At 45.1% G+C, this 20,260-nt stretch overlaps 1 protein-coding gene across 7 annotated transcripts in view; it reads right to left on the bottom strand.

Moving 5' to 3' along the window:
* LOC307214263 (uncharacterized protein) overlaps nucleotides 1-20,260 on the bottom strand; it is a gene marked incomplete at its 5' end in the record, with an annotated part of 110,036 nt that overhangs the window by 31,132 nt on the left and 58,644 nt on the right. For 5 of the 7 annotated variants that reach the window (XR_013837869.1, XR_013837870.1, XR_013837872.1 and 2 more), the window contains one exon: nucleotides 262-474. The exons of 1 other annotated variant lie outside the window; for it this stretch is intronic. Coding sequence is in view for 2 of the 6 variants with exons in the window: in XM_079973049.1 (XP_079829175.1) it covers nucleotides 374-474 (101 nt within the window). Of the gene's footprint in view, nucleotides 1-261; nucleotides 475-17,400; nucleotides 18,006-20,260 lie in introns of those variants that run through there. One more of the 7 variants, XM_079973050.1, reaches the window with a different exon arrangement.

Genomic DNA, 20,260 nt, shown 5'->3' with positions numbered 1-20,260 from the left:
TTACCTCGGGTTAAGAACTTTGCTTCAGGATGAGAACAGAAATCGTGCTCCGGCGGCGCGGCAGCAGCAGGAGGCCCCATTAGCTAAAGTGGTGCCTCAGGTTAAGAACAGTTTCGGGTTAAGTACGGACCTCTGGAACAAATTAAGTACTTAAACCGAGGTACCACTATACTGACAAAACATCCCCACCCCCCTGGGGAAGAAAAAACAAAGCAAGCTTACAAGATGGGGGGAAAGCGCTCTACCAGATATGACCATCGCAAACAGCCCTTCTCAATGAATTTCACCCTGAGGTGCAGAGAGATGCCACCATGAAGCTGAAGCAATGTAGAACACACATACACACACAATTTATTATTTTGTGTGTGTTCCATCATAAAGCATAGGGTGAATGGCTTCTGATGGATCGATGCTGAGGGTCTGATTTTGCCTTAACAGGCTCCTGCCAGGCCACCAGTGATGAGTGACTGGATGCTGAAATGAAAGAGAGAGGAGGGAGGGAGGGAGGAGAAGAGGGGCTGGTTGAGAGATTAGGTCACAAGCAGAGGAAGGCAAGGCGCTCCAGGGATGGAGCCAGGCACTGCAGGGGAGCATTTTGTAAATGGCAGCTGCCCGATATTGTTAAGGTTCTGCCTTCATGCCAACAAGCTACTGCCTTTCCTCTCCTCCCTGATATATATCACAAACTGGGCTCATTTTGCATTTGAGCCAGCAGCTCAAATTCTAGCCGTATTGAAGCAAACAAGAACATACAGTACATAGTAAATTGGGAAGGGAGGATTTTATGGAGTTTCCTTCGAGGCTGTGCCTAGTTACTGGTCACCAAAATCAATGAGACTGGGAGGGAACTATGTTTAGGACAGATACATCTTTTCTCCCCTCTTCATTTTCTGCACCTGTACGGTGGTTGTAAAATCTGCACTAGCTATTAATGTCCATTCATTTGTAAAATGGTTCCCTCATCGCACTTCTGTGCAGCATTCGTACATGTACCGGCATGAGGCCAAGGGCTGATTGATGCACACAAGTCCGTCTTATCACTGGGTGACTGCAACATGCAGTTATTACTCGGGTGTGTGAATGAGCCAGATTTGGCACCGCAGATAGAAATTCTGTATCTTTTCAGGGGAGTAAGTTCCTTTTCTCACTGGCCAGTCGTTGTATAGACGTGGAGAAAATTCAAGATGGGGCCGTGCATGTGTGAACCAGCTCCCCTGCTGTGATATGAATGAAAATGCCATCAGGCCTTCTAGGGCGAGAACCATCTCTCTCCACCCTCAAATGGCAGCGTCAACAGGAGCATGGTTCTGTGTTCCAGTTAGTGCTGAATACGGGGCAGCCATCTGCAGAGATCGCAAGCACATTTTGAGACCAAGGTCACAATCACTGGGTCAGGAGGTGCTGAACCAGAAGTGTACGGCACAGCATTGCAATAGAATAAAATTCAAAAGAGGCATAATACAGTGGTACCTTGGGTTATGAACTTAATTCATTCCGGAGGTCCGTTCTTAACCTAAAACTGTTCTTAACCTGAGATGCGCTTTCGTTAATGCAGCCTCCCGCTGCCGCCACTGCGCGATTTCTGTTCTCATCCTGAGGCAAAGTTCTCAACCTGAGGTACTACTTCTGGGTTAGCGGAGTTTGTAACCCGAAGTGTTTGTAACATGAAGCGTTTGTAACCCGAGGTACCACTGTACTGCACAAATGTTTGCAGGATGTTCCTCTATTTGGAGCACGCCATGCCTGTCCTATGAAATTTACGCTAGCAGGAAGCAGTACAGGGATGACAGGCGTCTGCGGGTTGTGCCTCTCAGGCTGCATAGACACTGTACCTTTAAAGCACATTCAAAGCACATTTTAGCCTCAAAGAATTCTGGGTGTTGTAGTTTGTTAAAGGTTGCTGAGAGGTGTAACTCTGTATGGGGTAAACCACAGTGCCCAGAATTCTCTGTGTGTGTGTGTGTGCGCGCTCGCGCTCGCGCTCGCGCGCGCTTGGAATGTGCTTTAAAAATATAGTGTGTAAACAGATTTAGGTGTGCTGAGTTAGCATGTCTTAATACCGCAAATGGCTCTGTCTGGAAGCAAAGCTTTCCTGGAGGAAGAATTAGGTCACTCCCACAACCAGAGTGAAGTCTGGAACTTGAAAACTGGCTTGAGAGCTATAAAACAGGTAAAAGTTTATACTTTTAGTTAAACAATTTAAATTGGTCCAGTATAAGGCATCAGTTTATTTTGTACATCTGATTTGTCGTAGCCAATATCACAACATTGGAAGGTGTGAGACAGAATCTCTGCTAAGTTAGGAACAGTGTGAGTAGTCATCTTTTTCCAACAAATAATTTTTCACTGTTTGTACAGTGTACATAGGATTTTGGGCAACCACTTGACCTAGGAGTGCCCTCATCCTGCAGGACAGTACCACAGCTGGAGGAGAATAATTTGAACTGTAGGCTGTGATGCAGCAAAGAGGCATTACTGTATGATTAATGGATGCTATTAATTCAGGAGAGACACAGTTTTTACCGAGCAGTAAAAACTCAGGACAAATATCAGACAGCAGTCACTGTCTAGTGAACAAGCGAGCTTTGATACAGGTGAATTTTTATACTGTACTCAATTGACTTTCCCAGAATGAAGGAAGATTACTTGGGACACAGCTGGACACTTCCAAAGTAAGCGAGCTAACAACTTTTACAGAATAAACGATAATAGCGCTTGCAGGCTGTTTCGCAATTAATAACACTCCAGCTTGCAAACCCATGCATTTAAAAGGAAGGAGCTGTCAGAGAAGTCACAAAGCAACATCAACCACTGTGTGCATATGTAGAATTGGAGATCTCCAGGACTGGAATGGATCTGAATACATCTTGTCAAAGCTTGTGGACTGAGCCAGCATCCGTACCATAAGCACCGCTGCAGAGGGAGAGCAGAAACAGCAGGGAGTATTCTGGGCAATGCTTTCCAAAGAACCCTTCAGCATGTGGCTTTTCCTTTCCTATCTGAGCAGTTCATCAGGGGAGGGGAAAGGAGCACTGTGCATTGGGCAGCTGTTGTGCTATGGGACAGCTGCAGATTTCTATGCTCAGGTGAAGAATTCAAAGTAATAGGGGAAGATAGGAATACTGGATGACCAGCACTGGATGTTAAAAAATGGTTTCCAAATGGGAACGTTGCAAAGAGGTTCCTGGCTGATAGATGCAGCTCCTTTGGATCTCTGGAGCAAGCAGAGATTTTTCTCCCTGCTCCTTCAGCCTAAAGGGCTATAAATAAACAGATACTACAAAACGCAATTTAAGTAGGGCTGCCATACATCCAGATTTTCCTGAACATTACTGGCCCTAAGGAAGTCAGACTATCCTCCACCAGGGCCAGGGCCTTTTCAGTGATGGCTCCGGCCTGGTGGAATGCTCTGTCCCATGAGACTTGGGCCCTTCAGCATTTAACCTCCTTCCGCCAGGCCTGTAAGACAGAGCTATTCCTCCTGGCCTTTAATTTGAATTCAGCCTGATCTTTTATTTCCCTTCTCTTCCCTCCCCCTCCCCTTTTAAGAAGATTACCCGCTCCGAGACCCCACAGCTAATTCTCCCTTGGCCTCCACACTGGCCCAAGTAGGACTAATTCAGCCAGCTAGCCCTAGTGACTATCTAATGTTTATTGGATGGGTTTCCCCCAAATTGATTTTTGAACTTTGAATTTTATTGTTATTCATGCTTTTATACTGTATTCTATGCTGCTTCTATGTTGTATTACAATTAAGTGTTTTAAATTTGTTGTTAGCCGCCCTGAGCCCGGTTTTTGGAACTAGGAAGGGCGGGGTATAAATAAAAATTTATTATTATTTATTATTACTGGGATTTCAAAGGCAGAATTGATATCCGGGGGGAATTTCCAAAAGGCAGCGCTGGATCTTAGGCAACTCAATTGAAAAATTGCATGGGGAGGTGGGCAGGTTGGCATTTTGTAAAAAATAGCTCAACAACTTTCGGGGTATCCTGGTTTTTACTTTAAGAAATATGGCAACCTTAATTTAAGCCTCCAATGCTCTCCCCTCCCCCTCCAAAATAAACCTCCCAAATCTGGTGCCCTTCATACTGACAGAGACTGATGGGAGTTTTTGATGGGAAAAACAAGCCGTCTGAAGGCAATCCTGCATAGGGATTTTTTTTAAAAAAAATGTTTACTGTTTTATTATGTTTTTATATATGTTGGAAGCCGCCCAGAGTGTCTGGGGCAATCCAGTAAGATGTGCGGGGTATAAATAGTAAATTATAAGTATGGTATGGGATGTTCCTATTTTCATCAGAGAAATGTTTGAGGGTATGCTTCATAAATCTAAAAGCACACTTAAAAAATCCTAGGCACGGTAGTTTGTTAAGGGTGCTGGAAACTGTGGCTCTCTGAGGAGTGAACTACAGTTTCCAATATTTTGGGGCAGAGGTAACGTGCTGTAAATGTGCAGTGTGTATGCAGCCTGAGAGAGTGAAGCTGAAAGCACATCGGGGTTGGGAGAAGGTTTGTATAAAATGCTATATTGATTTCTGCCCCCACCCTTAATAAAACTTAATAAATAACAAAGCTTAATAAAGAGTGTTCAGAAAGGCCATCACTTTCTGATTCTGCCGTCCGTATAATTCACTCCATATTTATAAGGCAACAGGCACCGTGCGGTTGCTGCTCTGTTCCTTGCTCGATGTTTCTTTCAGCCATCTTGAAACATCTTTGCCTACTTACCACCAGCACAGAGCTGCAAACACCCTAAGCCTACTTCAAAAAGCAGCAAGGGACAGAAATCATCCAGGCTTAATGGTGCAATGCCGCAACAAAAGGCCATCCTTTGGGACAACAACAAGCACGTGGTATGCATCTTCTTTGCGACGCAGCAGAAGCAGCCTCAGGGGTGAAATAACCAGCTGCTGATGTCACTATTAGAAACACAGACAGCACTGATTTCAATACAACAGATGCACTCCCCACCTGGCACCTGGCTAGATATTATACAACCCACATCGCACTCACTTCTGCAGCCTCAGCTACTACAGTAACCTCCAAGAAACATTGTATCTCAAGAGGGAGGTTTGCATCCTTCTGTTATTACAGCCATCTAAATTGGGGGTTCCCAAACTGGTTTGTGGACCACTGGTGGTCAGCAAGGTCCATTAAGGTAGCCGGTGGCCTGTCTGCAAAAATACAAAATCATACAGCATCTGGCACAGCACAGTGCAATTGCTACAAAGGCAGAGAATTCATTTAAGTGGCTGCTGAGACCCTTGCCAATATTCAAGTGGTGTGTGGTGGGAGAGGGAGTTTGGGAGCCACTGATCTAAATTGTTCTGCCAATGGGGCTCTGCATCCCTTGATTGCCTTTTCTTAGAGCTCCCTACAAGAATGCAAGGGCAGCCCTGTTGAATCAAAGCAAAGGACAATCTAGATTGTAAGGCCCTTGGGAAACAGACTCCATTCTTTGTAAAGCCCAATATATATGGGTGGCGGTATATAATGAATAGTAATGTTCTGTGGCTTGTTGTTTGTTCCGATTCAGCAGTGAACAGCGGGTTTTGTGGCGGGGCAAAAAATCCAGCCTCTTGGACCCATGACATGTTGTCATGGGACAAACAAATGTGTAGATGAGGCCACAGTTGTACAGAGTTGATGAGGCTTCTTCCCGCCCCCCCCCCCTTGTGCTGCTAAGTGCTATGGAGAATATAGAGCTTTTTTCCTGGCAGTTCAACCACACATCTAGGCTTTCTGCAGCAATTGTGACTAGCTCCATAGGGAAATGTTCCGAGGGGACTGCACCATTTCCTGGGTCTTTGATTTCTTTTGGGCCTTATTCATGGATACAGCTGAAGAAAAGCTAAATAAATCAGAAAAGTAGCCACATAGCATTTACACATGGAGAGAATCACTATTGCTTGTAAATGTCTCTCCTTAGCAGTTAAGGGGCTTCCACTCAAAGCAGAAGGATTACAGAGTCTGTGCTAAGGGCTGCATCTTGCAATGATTGATAAGGCAGCTCTCTTCTCTCCTGTGCAGGAAGACCTGTAGGCCCTGGATGCTTGTGAAGCTTTCGCATTTTCCCATGGGAGAGGCATAGAATCACAGAATTATAGAGTTGGAAGGGACCCTAGCGATCATCTAGCTGAACCCCCTGCAATGCAGGAATATGCAGCTGTCCCATGCGGGAATCGAACCGGCAACCTTGGCACTATCAGCACCACACTCTAAACAACTGAGCTATCCATGCAAGTTCCCCTTTAACAAAAAAGCAGTAGGAAGTGGAAGGGTAAGCATTCTTCCAACATTCATTCTCCACCACTTCTCCAAGCAAGTGAAACAATCAGAAAAGGGATTGCCAGGTCATTGACGGCTATCCATGTTGACTATGCTGTGCTTCCATTGTCAGAGGCATGGATATTCAGAAGTGTCCATTGCTGGAAGCATCCCAGGGGAAAGTGCTCTTGTGCTTGTGTCCTGCTTGCCGGTTTCTGTTTCCCACAGGAATCTGTTTGGCTTCTGTGAGAACAGGATGCTGGAACAAATGGGCCATCAGGCTGATGCAGCAGGCTTGTCTCATGTTCTTACGGTCAATGATGGAGAAAGGAGTATTGACAGGGAAGTCAAGGAGCGCAAGGGCAGTACCAGATAGAACCTTCCCCTCAGCTCCTACAGCACTAAGCAGAAAGTAGAGCAGGGAAGGGACCTCTAGGAAAGACTACAAAAAGGTGTAGCACCACACTTGTTGATGTGGGCTGTGCCATCTTACCCAATTCTGCAGCGCTCTGTTTGAACTAACAGCAATTACCAAGGGGAATGGCACAGTCCTCCTGTGCTTTGCAGCTGTCAGGCTACCTCTTGTGTTTTTGTGATTTAATCTTTAATATAACCAAGAGCACACCTTTGAACCTCGATGTGAAATGTCTCGACAGCCCCTGACTGCCTCTGCTTGGTCCCATGCTGTGCTTCTCAGATTGTTGATCCATAATGTTAAAAAATGTAGGTCTGCAAGAACTGGGCCCTGTTCCCGCTTCGGACTTTAAGGATGGACAAACAGGGAATGAAGGTCTCTAGGGGAGACGTAATCAATGAAAAAAAGAAAGCAGAGCACAGTTGCCAGGTTGTACTGGGGCCGGGAAAGGCAAGCAAAAGAAGGCCAGGATCAGTGCAGAAGAGTCACGTCTAATAACACTGCAGCATGGATGGGTTTAAAGCCGTTCTGCCGTTTCCATAGAAACAGCATGTGTAAGAGCTGACTTTGAGAGGCTTCAGAAGGTGAAAAGCAAGGAGAGGCATACTCGCCTCATGGGGGCTTTGAATTACAGATAACTATGCTGTCCCCAGTTTAGACGTTCTCCCTGAACTGAAGCCAAGAGAGACCCCTGCCAGGACATCCTACATTTCCCTCAACATGGAAGACAGTCCCAGGGAGAAATGGTTCTCCTCTTTCGCCTCACATTACGTGTCTTGGGTTTCCCATCTCGTTAAATGGAGAAAGCACTAGAAGAACACAACCTTCTGTGGATGAGGGGAGGAAACGGAGTCTGTTGAAAACCGCTTTCAGACTGTGACAGTAGAAAGCATTTCTCACCCTTTCCCTTTTCCCCTTGCCTTCAGTATTTGTGCTTTCTGTATCCCTTCTTCCCAGGCTCTGCCTCATTTAGTTTTCCGGTACATCATTTTCCCCCACCTGCAGTCAGAAGTTCAATGAATCTTCTGCAGTACAATTTTATTATTTTGCAGACCTTGATGCTTGATCCAAAACCATGCTCCCTAATTGGAGAATGGCTGCATGCACACCACACATTTAAAGCACATTGCTTCCTCCAAAGAATCGTGGAGCTATCGTTTAGGCCTTAGAGAATAATAATTCCTAAATCAGGATGCTCTAAATCAGGGGTCAGCAACCTTTTTCAGCCATGGGCCGGTCCACCGTCCCTCAGACCATGTGGTGGGCCAGACTATATTTTGGAGGAGAAGAAAAAAAATGAATTCCTATGCCCCACAAATAACCCAGCCTAAAAACCTCTCCTTTAGGCCTGTGTTGATACAACTTACAGCAATAGCCTCCTTGGAAGCAAAAATAAAAAGACCCATCCCTGTATTGTCCTGGATCTTTACCTTTTCAACTGAAGGGAAGAGGAGGTCAACTTTACTTTTGAAGGATTTAAGAAAAAAACATTTAAAGGGGGAGAGATCAATGGGATGGAACATATTGAGCTTGCTGGATCAGGCCAGTGACCCATCTAGTCAAGCATCCTGTTCTCACAGTGGCCAACTAGAAGCCTGAGGGAAGCAGGATCTGAGTACAAGAGCCCTCTCCCCTTTTGAGGTTTCTAGCAACTGGTATTCAGAAGCATTACTGCTTCCCACCAGAGGTGCGAATGTGAATGAAATATTAGCAGGAGCAGGTAAGCCCTGCATAATCAATCACATGACGCAGCACACACACATCATTTGAATGGCAATGACCATCAAGTTTGGGGGTCCAAGCCCCCTCAAATATTTTATTGGGAGGGCAAATGGACTTCAGCCCCTTGGAGCTGGCTCCTATGCCTCTGACTGTTAGCTATGGGATGTATTAATATTACAGCAGTCAAGTACAACATTTTTCTCTTGCCTCAAATGGACACACAGGGGAATGTGGCTCCAGACAGGGAGGACTTCCTGTCATACCTGTGCTGGAGATTCCTCCCCCTGTGTGTGATCAGGTAGATGGGCCCGACCCTAGCTGACCAGATAAAAGGGCTGGCCAGGCAAGTATCTCTCTCTTGGTCTCTTGACTCTCTTACTCTTACTTTTGGACTCTCCTGGCTCTTAGCCAGTACATGGCTCAACCTTCACATAGGGTGGAGCCCACAAGCAGAGTCTGAGATTTAGCTCAGACTCCTTCTCACTGTAGCTACAAGATAAAGCCTGCCTTCAGATTACTACTGTGAACTGAGTGTGAGTAAAACTTAATTCCTACTTTTAAAGAAGACCATGTGGCGTTATTATTTTAAGAGGGAAATAAAGGGGAAACTTACCAGGAACAATCCAGACTGGATTGCTTCATAAAAGGATTCTAGCGAATCATCAGCTTGCTCCCAATAAGTTGCAAAGGGAATGTGCTCTGCTGTTTACTCACTCGCATGAGTGAGGAAGGATAATATCAAAACAATACATTCTCTCCTACCTTCCTTGACATTCCCACATTAGCTGCCCCTAGCACTTACCACTTTCTTAGCCCACATTTATATTGCACCAAGAGACCTTTGGAATGGTACTTTTCCATTTGCATGAGATGGGGAGATACATGCACATTAAAAAGTAAGAAGGAATGTAAGAGAAAGCTTGAGAAGGAAACATACAAGCCATGCAACTTTTATCTTCAGGAACGTGGAAATGTATTAGACATCTGAGCTCAGCAAATCAAGGAAGCCCCATCCACATTTCATCTTTATATTCTGAACTGAAACTGCAGCAGACCAAAAAAGAGAGAGAGAGAGAGAGTCTGGAAAGATCGACAGTTAATTGGAAATGTTACATCTGCTTATATGCAGAAGGCATAAATATTTATACCCTGAAGGCTGGTTTTGGGGTTTGCTCCTAAGTAGTAAAGAGAGAATTATATCTTGAAGAAAGAGTCCTCTTTCCTTTCCCCCTTTCTCTCCCCACCCCTTTAGTAAATGTGAGTAGTTTTTTTTATTCCCTTAAATGGGAGCACTCTGCTCTGTGTCTTCCTTTTATTTATTCGTTCCCGCTGACTTCAGTACGGAATTGCATAGACTGTATAGGTACCACAAAGACCAAATGTGTTGGCTTCTCATTATGGAGTGAGAATAAGGGGAACAAGCCTGAAAGGAGCAAGTCTGCAAGGATTTGTGGGGGTGGGAATGGCTCAAAAATGCCTGCTGTTGTGCAAACTTTTTAAAAAGTCCATTTCCAGTCAGAATACAGGATGATCAGTGAAGATGTCAATGGACAATCTCAATGTTAAATGCAGCTTAGGGAAAACACTGGTAAACAAACAAGCAAAAATCCCCTGACATCTATGGCTGCTCCAAAAGGGCCTGTTTATTGAGCATTCAACTGATTTGTTTGAAGAGAGATTAGACTACGGTGGCTACTTAATGTGCGTTCATCCTGATTCGTTCGTGGGGAGATTTTCGACTACGGTGCATCAAAGCAAGTGTCGGCCCACATTTTGCAGTGCATTTCCCCTTCACTTTCCATATGGAAAAAATAAATCTGATCTTCTTGGGAAGAGGGGTTTGTTTCAAATCGGCTCTCCTTCTGCAACCTGAACTTGCTGGCTTGTAATTAAATTCCATCTTAAAAATAGGAACAATTGGTGGTGTTTGGCTTTGCAAAGATGCAAAGGAAATGAGCTCAGTTGGTTGGAGCATGATGCTGATAATGCCCAGGTTGCAGGTTCAGGGACAGCTTCATATTCCTCCATTGAAGGGGGCTGGACTTAAATGATCCTCAGGGTCCTTTCTAACTCTATGATTCTATAGGAAATTTCTTCAGCCTTTTGGGATATTTGATCACAGGTAGATATTTTTGAGAAAATATTAATGTGTGGTGAAATAGGCGAGAGTGTTCTTGGGTGTATTCTGCCTAGTTGCTTGATGTGTGGAGACCAACCTGTCGGCTAGGATTTCCATATCTTCAAACAGCCAGGAGAGAAATGCATATCTTCTGGGAGAACTTCAATACTCTGTTAAAAACATACAGAGAAGAACAGCATGGCACCTGCCCCCTCATTAAAAACAGTCAGTTCCCCAAATCCTGTTGGAACAAGAAGGTCTTCCTTCACCTGCTGGCAGAAGGACAACAAGGAAGGAGTCACTCCAACTTCTCTAGGGATGGGGTTCCAAAGTCTGAGAGCAGCCCTCAAGAAGGCCTTCTCCTGCGTCCCCACCAATTTTGACAGCTTGTGATTGCTGTTCTTCATGAAATGGTTTCTCTCTTTGCTAACACCGTCGTTCTCTACCTTTGTACTTTTATACATCTAAGAATAATAAATATATAATTTAAGGAAGAAGATGGAGAAAGGTGACGGGTTTTACTCCCTTCACTAGTATTTCCCTGTTTGTGGCTCCCACGGCCATGTGCTTTGTATGTGAACAGGGCAGGGACACCCTGTTTCATCTCATTTGGCTCCTGGCCCATTGCAAAGCCAGTGACTGGATAAGCCCACAAGTGAGCAAGGGGGAGACTGACGGTCCCAGCAAAAGCCCTGCCAAGAGGTCCAGGTTGTGGCTGGTACCCAGAGGCCACTGTGGACAGCTTGGCCACACACACACACACACAAAAATCCTGATCTGCATCTGACTGACACACCTCTGAGGAGATAGGATTGGCTTTTCGGAGGGGTAAGCAGCGGGAAATTACTTTCCAAGCATTCATAGTAATTTATGAAGGAAATTTCATTATGCTGTATAAGCAGTGCTGTGTGTTGGCTCTTCCCCACCCCCTCCTTCTGTTTTCTCCCCCTTTTCCCAATGCCCCAGGAATTGTGAACAAGATTTTATTTTTATTTTTGTCATAACAGATTTTCCTATGGGATTATTTCTTTGGCTCTCACCTTTCTTTCCGTTTCCACAGCAACTGCAGCTGGCTCATATGTGTAGTTGCCATGGCAACTCTGTAGTGTTGGAGATTTAGGAGGGTATGGTGTGTGTGTGTGTGTTTTTAAAGGATGCAATGAAGTAAAAATTAGATTAGTATTCCATATGCTTCATGTGGAGCAAAACCTGTCTTGACTGTTGAAAACAACCAGATCCTTTCCCCCATTTCTCCCTTTCTTTTATCTCCCCAGCTAAAGCCAGACAATGGCTTCCTATAAAGAGATGAGCACAGGCAGAGGAACTGGATGTTGGCATTTTACCAAGCCTGCCAACTGCAAAGCACTTTTCAAAGCACATTGTGGGAAGGAGCCGACCTTTTTGAAATGACAGGCACATGTTAGTCTGCAAGGTACTGGCTTCCTTAAGTTCATGGCTCCCTCTCCTATGAATAGGTAGAGGTGATTAAGCTCTTTGGATATTTTAATGACAGCTGAAGTGGAGCACAGTCTGCTTTCTGCACCCCTCAGCCCTGCTTTGCAGTTTTCCTGTGGTGGACGGATCTCTATAGGTCCGGATATCTCATCTTAAGCATGAGAGCAGGTTTTCATAGTACGCATGGATTTGTGCCATGTGTGCATTCAAGGCTGTGGACTCTCCTTCCTTGGAGGTTTTTAAGCAGAGGCTGGATGGTCATCTGTTTTGGATGCTTTAGCTGAGATTCCTGCATTGCAGGGGGCTGGACTAGATGACCGTTTGGGTCCCTTCCAACTCTACACTTCTATGATTTGAAGATCTTAGTACACGTACCTTCAAAAAGCGTCACCCAAAGAACTGCTCAAACATCACTTCCCAAGGGGAACTTGATGGCACAGCCAATGCAGCACCGCTGAACTCACCTCCTACCAGCTGATGGGTGGTGACCTCAGCCCTGCCTTCTGCAGGGATCAATTTAGCGATCAAGTTCCCCATGGGACACTGGCTGTGCAGCCAATCCAGCGACATCTCTACCTGCACCACACCTGACAGCACAAATGGGTATAGTTTTTGGGGGGAACTGCCACGCAGACCAAATAGGATCTGTGGTGGCCCAGATTTGGCCCAGACTGGAGGTTTCCCACCCCTGATTTAAGATAATGATTTGCCACTGAACTGGACTAGACACTCCCAGTCTGAGATGGGCTGAATCCGGTATATCTCCCCAGCCTCCACCACATATGACTGCTGCCCCCCCAGTGCCTGCAAATTCATCCACCAGCGGCTGCTTGGGGTGTGGCTCTTTCCCCCCATCTCCTGCTCTTCATCCCACCTGTAACTGGGACAGGATTTGTCCATCGGAGAAAATGGGCAAAGCGCTCCCTGCCCCCATGCCATGCTCCACTGCAAGGGCTTTATGTTGTGGCCTGTGGGTGCTTCACCTAGAATTATCATAGAACTGTAGCATTGGAAGGGACCCTGAGGGTCATTCAACTCCAACCCCTGCAATGCAGGAATCTCAACATACGGTCTCCCATCCACTTTGAAACCATACCAGACCCTGCTTAGCTTTGCAAACGTGCTCACAGTTCTACTGCTACACCACCAGGGTGGCATCAAACAAAGTCACCCCAGATGGGACACAAACCCACAATCCCTGGCTTAGGAAGCCAGTGCCTTATCCATTTTGTATAAATCTGGTGGGTTAGCAAATGGTGTTCAACTGGAAAGAGCAGTGCTGAGGACCAGCTGCCCATCTCATCTTATATGGGCCTCCTACCAGCCCATTCTGGCAGAGACCTTCACTAGCAATGGGGGGGGGGGCTAAACTAAACCATGCCAAGAGGAGTATGTAAAGCATCTCTGCTGGCAGCAGCTGGCAGGGAAATGTGGGGCAACAGAGAAATCAAGTGATTGGCATAGAGAACATACTAAACTCAGCTTATTCTGGATTGGCGTGGCTCTGAATGAGCCCTTCCAGAGAAGGACCTTCATGGTGCACTGGGGAAAAACTGCATGAAAAGCTTTCCTTCTTCCTCAACTACTTTGCAAATTCTTTGTGCATTAATTCCCAGGTAGCGCACATCGATTCGCTGTCTGCAGTGTGCCTCCATTCTCTCTTCCTTGCATGTCAGATGCCAGCAAATTATTACTTCCGTCAGTAATGTGCCTCTTAACTCATGCGTCCTCCACTTCCCTGTATAGATTCCCATTGATCAATATCCTCTCATGAGCTCTCCTCCCAATTTTTCTCATAGCATTGGTTAGAGAACGTTTTTCAGGCCAAGGGCAGCTGTCTATTTAAATTGAATTTTTTATTGGATTTTGAAAATTTTAACAAATTAAACTTCAACACAAATTTCCCTTAACGTTTCGACTTCCCACCCTTACCTCCATGATGTTTCTAGTCCAGGCAGAGACAAACTCGGCCCTCCAGCTGTTTTGGGACTACAACCCCCTTCATCCCTGACCACTGGTCCTGTTAGCTAGGGATGATGGGAATTGTAGTCCCAAAACATGTGGAGGACTGAGTTTGCCTGTGCCTGTTCTAGTCCCACCCTTTTTCTGCTGCATTATATGGCATATTTTTTATCTAATACATATTTCCTCTACTGTCATCTCCCCTCTGCTGCCCGTATTTCAAATCCTAACCACGACTTCACTTGACTATACCACTTTCTGAAGTAATCCAAAAGGGGTCCCCACTCTTCAGGGATGGCTCTCCGAGGCCATTTTCCACCAGTGGGCAGGGCTAGAGGCAAAGTGGGTGGAGCAACAAATGTAAATCCCTCTCTTCTCCATCCCATTGGGAAGAGGTGTTATCAAGAGTTTGACACATTCCAGACAGGCAAAAACACCTGCAATATGAAGCAGGGTAGTACAAGCTATGGTCTGGGGAGAGGGTGTGTGTCCTGCAGCTAGTTCCAAGGGTCAGATAGGGAGGCCTTGACAGCCACATTTGACCCTGCGAGCCCTGAGGTTACCCACCCCTGGGTTGCCAGCTTTCTACTGCTCCGGCTCCTGTGCTTTTAACAGTAACAAGACATGCAATAATTTAGCAGGCAAAGCTTTCCCCGTCGTGTTATCTCTCCACCAGAAAACGAATCCGCTTAATTTGCTTAAAGCAGAGGAACAGCACCAGCAAAGCGAAATTGGCAGCCCCGACAATATGAATCCTCCGAAAGAAGCTTTTGATCCCTGCTGAGTTTGAGTCTATGAAGAGGAGACAACAAGCCTACAGGTCTACAGCTGCAAAGGTAGGCACCAAGGTAAGCGGAGGACTGCAGCCATTTCAGGCATCCATCTTGCAGCAAGCAACACAGGCCTTATCCTGATCCCGTCCTCCTGCTATGTGAGAGGGATGAACGCTGTGGTTCAGGGCACAGCAATTAAAGAGATAACAGCTGTAGCACGTTGCCCAGGAAGGCAGTTTACCTGGAGTTTTATCCCACTGATCATCACTGCGTCTATAGTTCCCATTTTCACTGAATCTATAGCATCCAATTTATGTGGGGGGTTTTTTATATATAATAATAAAAAATAGACTTGTAATGTTTTTAAAATCCCCATTTCTTTTCTCCATCCCTGTTTTTGGATTGTGGAGGGTAAGAGCAAATGGAAAGGAACGAGACAGTTGTTTTCTGCCAGTGTTTGACACCTTTATTAGCTAGGTTATAGCATGCTTCTCATAGACAGAAGATTTACACGATGGAATGCAGCCATTGTGCCTTCCCCATCCATGCAGCAACCGACAAGTATATTTCTGTCTCCGCCGCGTCTGCTGCAGTGTCACTGGCTCCCCCCCTTTTTTTCTGCCTGTATTTAAAAGTGCATTTGTGCAATACATCTCTACAATAAACTGTACTTTTTACAGTCTGACCTTTCCTATCAGATTGGGCCCGATAGATGAACCAAATGGAGAGAATTATTTGGATGCAGGCAGGCTGGTTTATGGAGGGGTGGGTGGTGGGGGTTCCAGCAGTGAGCTCTGGTTTTTATAGGTTTGCTCCTAGACCTGATCACCATTTATTTCAGCAGAGAACCTGGAGGACTAGACAGAGTATTCTTTGGGGAGGGAAACCAACCAACCAACCAACAGCTGCTTTTCTTCTTCTCATACTTTATCCTCTTCAAAACTTTATATCCACTGTCAATCCACCTCTCTTTGGCCCATTTCCTGGTTTATTCCCGTTTCCTTCTTTGAAAATACTGTAAGGTTGCATACACGCTAACCCTTTTGTATGTGCAAAAGTATAGTTTTTCCTCAATCCAGAATCGTTTGTGTTCATCTTCAACATGCTACTTTCAATCTAGATTGATTCTAGATCCTGCCATCCACGAGAGTGGCTGCGGCTACTTGAAAACCCTCTGCTTGATTAAGATAGCTGCACCTTTTTCTCCCTGCACATGCCTTAAGTGAATAAAAAAGGAAGTGGTGATTGCGATCTTGGTATATGCCCAACCATAACATCATTTGACAGGTATGGACACACTGCTGGATAGTGTGGAATCAAATTGTAAGGACATTTTTAAGTTTGGAATGAAACTAGTTTCTCAATCAGAACTTTCCAAGGGCAGAAAATATGCTATAGATCTAGATTTTGTGTGTGGACTGTTGGAAAAAACAAGTACTCTGTTTTCATTGATTCCAGAATAAAATGTTGCATGTCCGCAGCCTAAGCCAATGTTTGTTAAGCAACCAGATGAGCTCTCCTCCTTCTGTCAAAAAATCCTTTATATCTTGACATCTATGCTATTGGCTCAGTCAGCCCCATCATCTTATAAAGTGATGGATTATATCTCTCACTGTTCTAATATAGCAGTAAATGAAAGATTCACACTCACACACTCACACCATGCAACATCTCCTAATGTTCTCTGGGAAAATCTCATAGTTATGCCTGAACAGGAGTGCTTAAGTTCTATAGCTAGTAAACTACTGCTTTGGGAGAAATCTGACAGACCCAATACCCATCAATGCTCCAAAGAATATGTGAAACAAGGATAAGTAAAAACAAGAGGAAGGTAGGCAGAAGCTACCCAAGAAAAAGCAATGGGAGCAATTCAGCTATTCAGTACACCAACTGATCAAAATAAGGAAAGGAATAATAACCTTAAAAACTCAACAAAATAATAATTATTTGAGCAGAGGATGCCAGGTACAATGAAGCTGCACTCTCTCGAGTCAGGAGGGGTCTCCATCCCTGATTTATTGCTTCATTTGCACCCACCCTGCTAGCTCAAAATATACTTCTTCAGAGGATATTCTTATGGCATAGAGACATCAGCAAAGCCAAGGTATAAGTGGTGCACATGGCAAAAGTCCTGTGTCACAAAACACTTCATCCTCACATCAGCTTTGTGAGATAAGCTGAGAAAGGATGAGTAGCTCAAAGTCATACAATGACCTTCATGGCTGAGCAGAAATTTGAAGTCAGGTCTGCTTGTTCCAAATCAAGCATTCTCTCCCCTAAGCCAGACTGGCTGATGGTGTGTGTGTGCATTTATTGTCTCTCCAAAATTGCTGTGTGCCCCATTAAGGAAAATACATGAGTATGCATACATCTTCCCCAATGAAACAGCTTTGGAGAGGTGTGATCTCTGCCAAAAGAGCACGGCATGGGGAAGAAAGCTAAACCCCCTATCCTTCCAGCTGTGTGCTCCATATTCAAGTTTCCTCTACAACGGCTTTTTAAGTCATTTAAGCCTCATGTTCTCCAGCTGTGGCCCATAGACCATGTGTGGCCTGCAAGTTCCATTTAGGTGATCTGCAGAAAGGTTGAGGTTCAGTCATGTTTATCTGTGCTCAGCCCTGCTAAGCCTAACAAAAAGGCAGGCATATCCGTTACACTAGAGAGGCAAGTCCATTGTTATTAAAATATGAGTTGGGGGTTGTTGTTTTTAAGTTTATTAAGTCATCCACTAAGACTGCCACCAATTTTTAAGTGATCTACAAAAAAGTTTGAGAAGCCAAAGACCCAATCAACGTTCCCCAGCATCTCTACTAGTTTGGCCCAATATGGTTTTTCTCTTTTGCAGTAAGCCATAAAGTGCTGTAGTGTGAATGGAGTACATTTGGGGACAATTGTCCTCATTCCCCTAACCTGTTTCAGTGGATGCGTCTGGGGTGCTTCACCTATGCACTTACATCACTTGATTTCTCACCACACATTTACACAACACGTGAGGACGCACAGCTGAATGTGTGAATGGCCTCGAGTGAAATGGGTTCAAGGCAATATGTATGTGATGGTGCGCTCACATATGCAAACCAGCACTTGATGCTAACAGCCACCAAGCAATGAGCTTGATTGTGTGAACCAGTCATAACTCACGGCTCTGACACAAATTATTTCTCTGCCTCAGGACGAAACTAATGTTCTGTGCTATGGGCTGGATTGTTAATCAAGTCTCATCCTCCGAAGGTGACAGAACAGACTTCTTCACCCTCCTTCCGTCTCTCCTTGATTTCACATTGAGAAGCTGCAAGCAGAAGACGCGACAGTGTGACAATCTACTTGATCCAAATACTGCTCTGCATTATTCATGCATTTCTTTCCCATTGCTCACATTTTTGTTAGCCTTCATTCAGCCAAAATCATGTTGAATGTTTCCCTGTTTTAGATGTTCTAATCTCTTCTGGGTTCCCTCCCCCCCCACACACACACACTTGCAGAAATGAGGTGTGTGCATTTGTGAAGAATCCTTCTATAACAGCTAATTCTCCCCTCCTTTACACCCCTTCCTAAACAATATATGTGCATAACCTCTTTACATAAGAATCAGAAAGGAAGAGCAATAAGGTAGGAGAGAGCCACGCCTACTTTTGCTACCCTGCACAATTTAAGCCAAATCCCAAACAGACAGAGTCAGTACACCGTATAACATTTGTCCTTCATGGGACAGCTCTTGGAAGATGAATGCCCACGGATACATACACTAAAATATTTCACTGGCGTGGATCCACCAGTACTATTGCTCAGGCACATGGTTTATTTTTATTTATTTATTTTTAAAAAAAATTATATTTTTTTTTAAAAAGCCAAACACATGATACTGTCTGCCAAGAGGGCTTTGCCTTCTTCGTTCCCTCCACAGCCTACAACTGCCTGCCCCCACCCCCGGCCAAAAAAAAGCAATGTATAGGTTCCCCCTTATTTTTTTGGTTTGCTTTGTAATCTCTACTCTTGGCAGTTATTTTGTAGGAAACAGAAAGCGTTGTCAGTCTGCACCTTCTTCCTCGCTCTCGCTCTTCCTTTCTCTTATTAAATTGTAAAGCCCCATGGGCACTCAGACGTGCTTGGCTTCTATCTTCATCACTCAAGCAGTGATACTGCACTGCAGGGATGGGGAGGCAGCGGCAAGAATCCCTGGAGGGACTCAACTGCTCATCAGAAGGACTGGTATCCAGGCAACCAGCCTCCCCTGCCTGAGACAAGCAGAAACAGCTGAGAGCTTTGAAAACTAGGAGAAGCTACTGTAAAATGAGCAAGAAGGGAGGAGGGTGGAGAGAGAGAGAGGTTGGCTGCCTTCTTGTAGGCATAACATTTGCCCAGCTACAGATGGCCGCCATGGCCAAACTTCAAAGGGCCACTTTTTAGCTCTGAACCATGCACTGAACTCAAGGCTGCTCCAATTAAATTGGTCTTGCCTATACACCCGGCAAGTGGTGGTGACTGGAGCTGATGGGATTTGTAGTCTAAAAACACCTGGAGGGCACCAGGTTGTGGAAGGCTGATTTCAATGTCAGGAAAGGGGTCTGGCCATGAACCAGGAATAACGCTCCCAAGCATAGGAGCAAAATTGATAGGCATTGCCATTCAAATGGTGTGCATCTTGTGATTGATTATGTGGGGCAGGGCTTACCTGCCCCCTTCCCCAATATTTTATTCAAGATGCCACCCTGCTTCCAGGTACACTTACCTGTAGGATAAATGCATGAGGTTTAAATTCCACATGTAAGAGAAATAACGAGCAACTCAAACATTTGTAGCTGGGGGGGAATGAACTCCTTTTCCTCTCGCTAGCAACCAGGAGTCCTCCTCAAATCATGTCAGAGAAGGGCAGTCCTGATCAGAGGTTGGTGTTTCCAGACAGACCTGAGTTTGCAGGCAACAGCAGAAGTGAATTTCTGTGAATGAATCCCTATTTGGAGCACACTTCTAATGGAAAGGCATTCATGCTGAGGCTTTCTGAGTTAAAAAAAAAAACCTTCTGCTTATCATAGGAAGTACATACTTGGATAGAAAAGATTCCTAGTCCAGCTAACTCAAGTAGTTGGAGAAACAAAGGCAGCCATGCTTGCTGTTTTGTCCTCAGGAGAGAGATCGCGATCCCAGATGACCTCGCCTTGAGGTCCGAAGGGAGAAGTGGGAGTTGCAACCTCAGAATTCCATTCCGCATCAAAGAAAAGAGGATCACCCAGTTCAAAAGGACAGTGACAGTTTAGGAAGCTGAAAGTCTCCTGCTTTGTCTGTTTTCACCCCATGCAAAGCCTCTTATCTCAGCAAGCTGAGTTGTACCCCACTTCCAACACTCCCAGCATCTGTTTATTTCTCTCTTTAAAAAATCAGTTCCTCCCCTTGGAGAGGAGGGAATCAAAACACACAATTCATTTGGCCATCAAAAATCACTCCCATGTATATAAACCATTAACTTCCTGGCCAAGCCAGGAAGCAAATTGTATGTACGACACACACATGTACCCATTGCATCTTCAGCGGCACCTAAGCCACTTG

The sequence above is a fragment of the Podarcis cretensis genome (genome assembly GCF_951804945.1).
Source record: "Podarcis cretensis genome assembly, chromosome: 1".
Classification (NCBI taxonomy): Eukaryota; Metazoa; Chordata; class Lepidosauria; order Squamata; family Lacertidae; genus Podarcis; species Podarcis cretensis.
The sequence above is the reverse complement of the archived record's forward strand: the minus strand, read 5'-3'. Positions and strand labels throughout refer to the sequence as shown.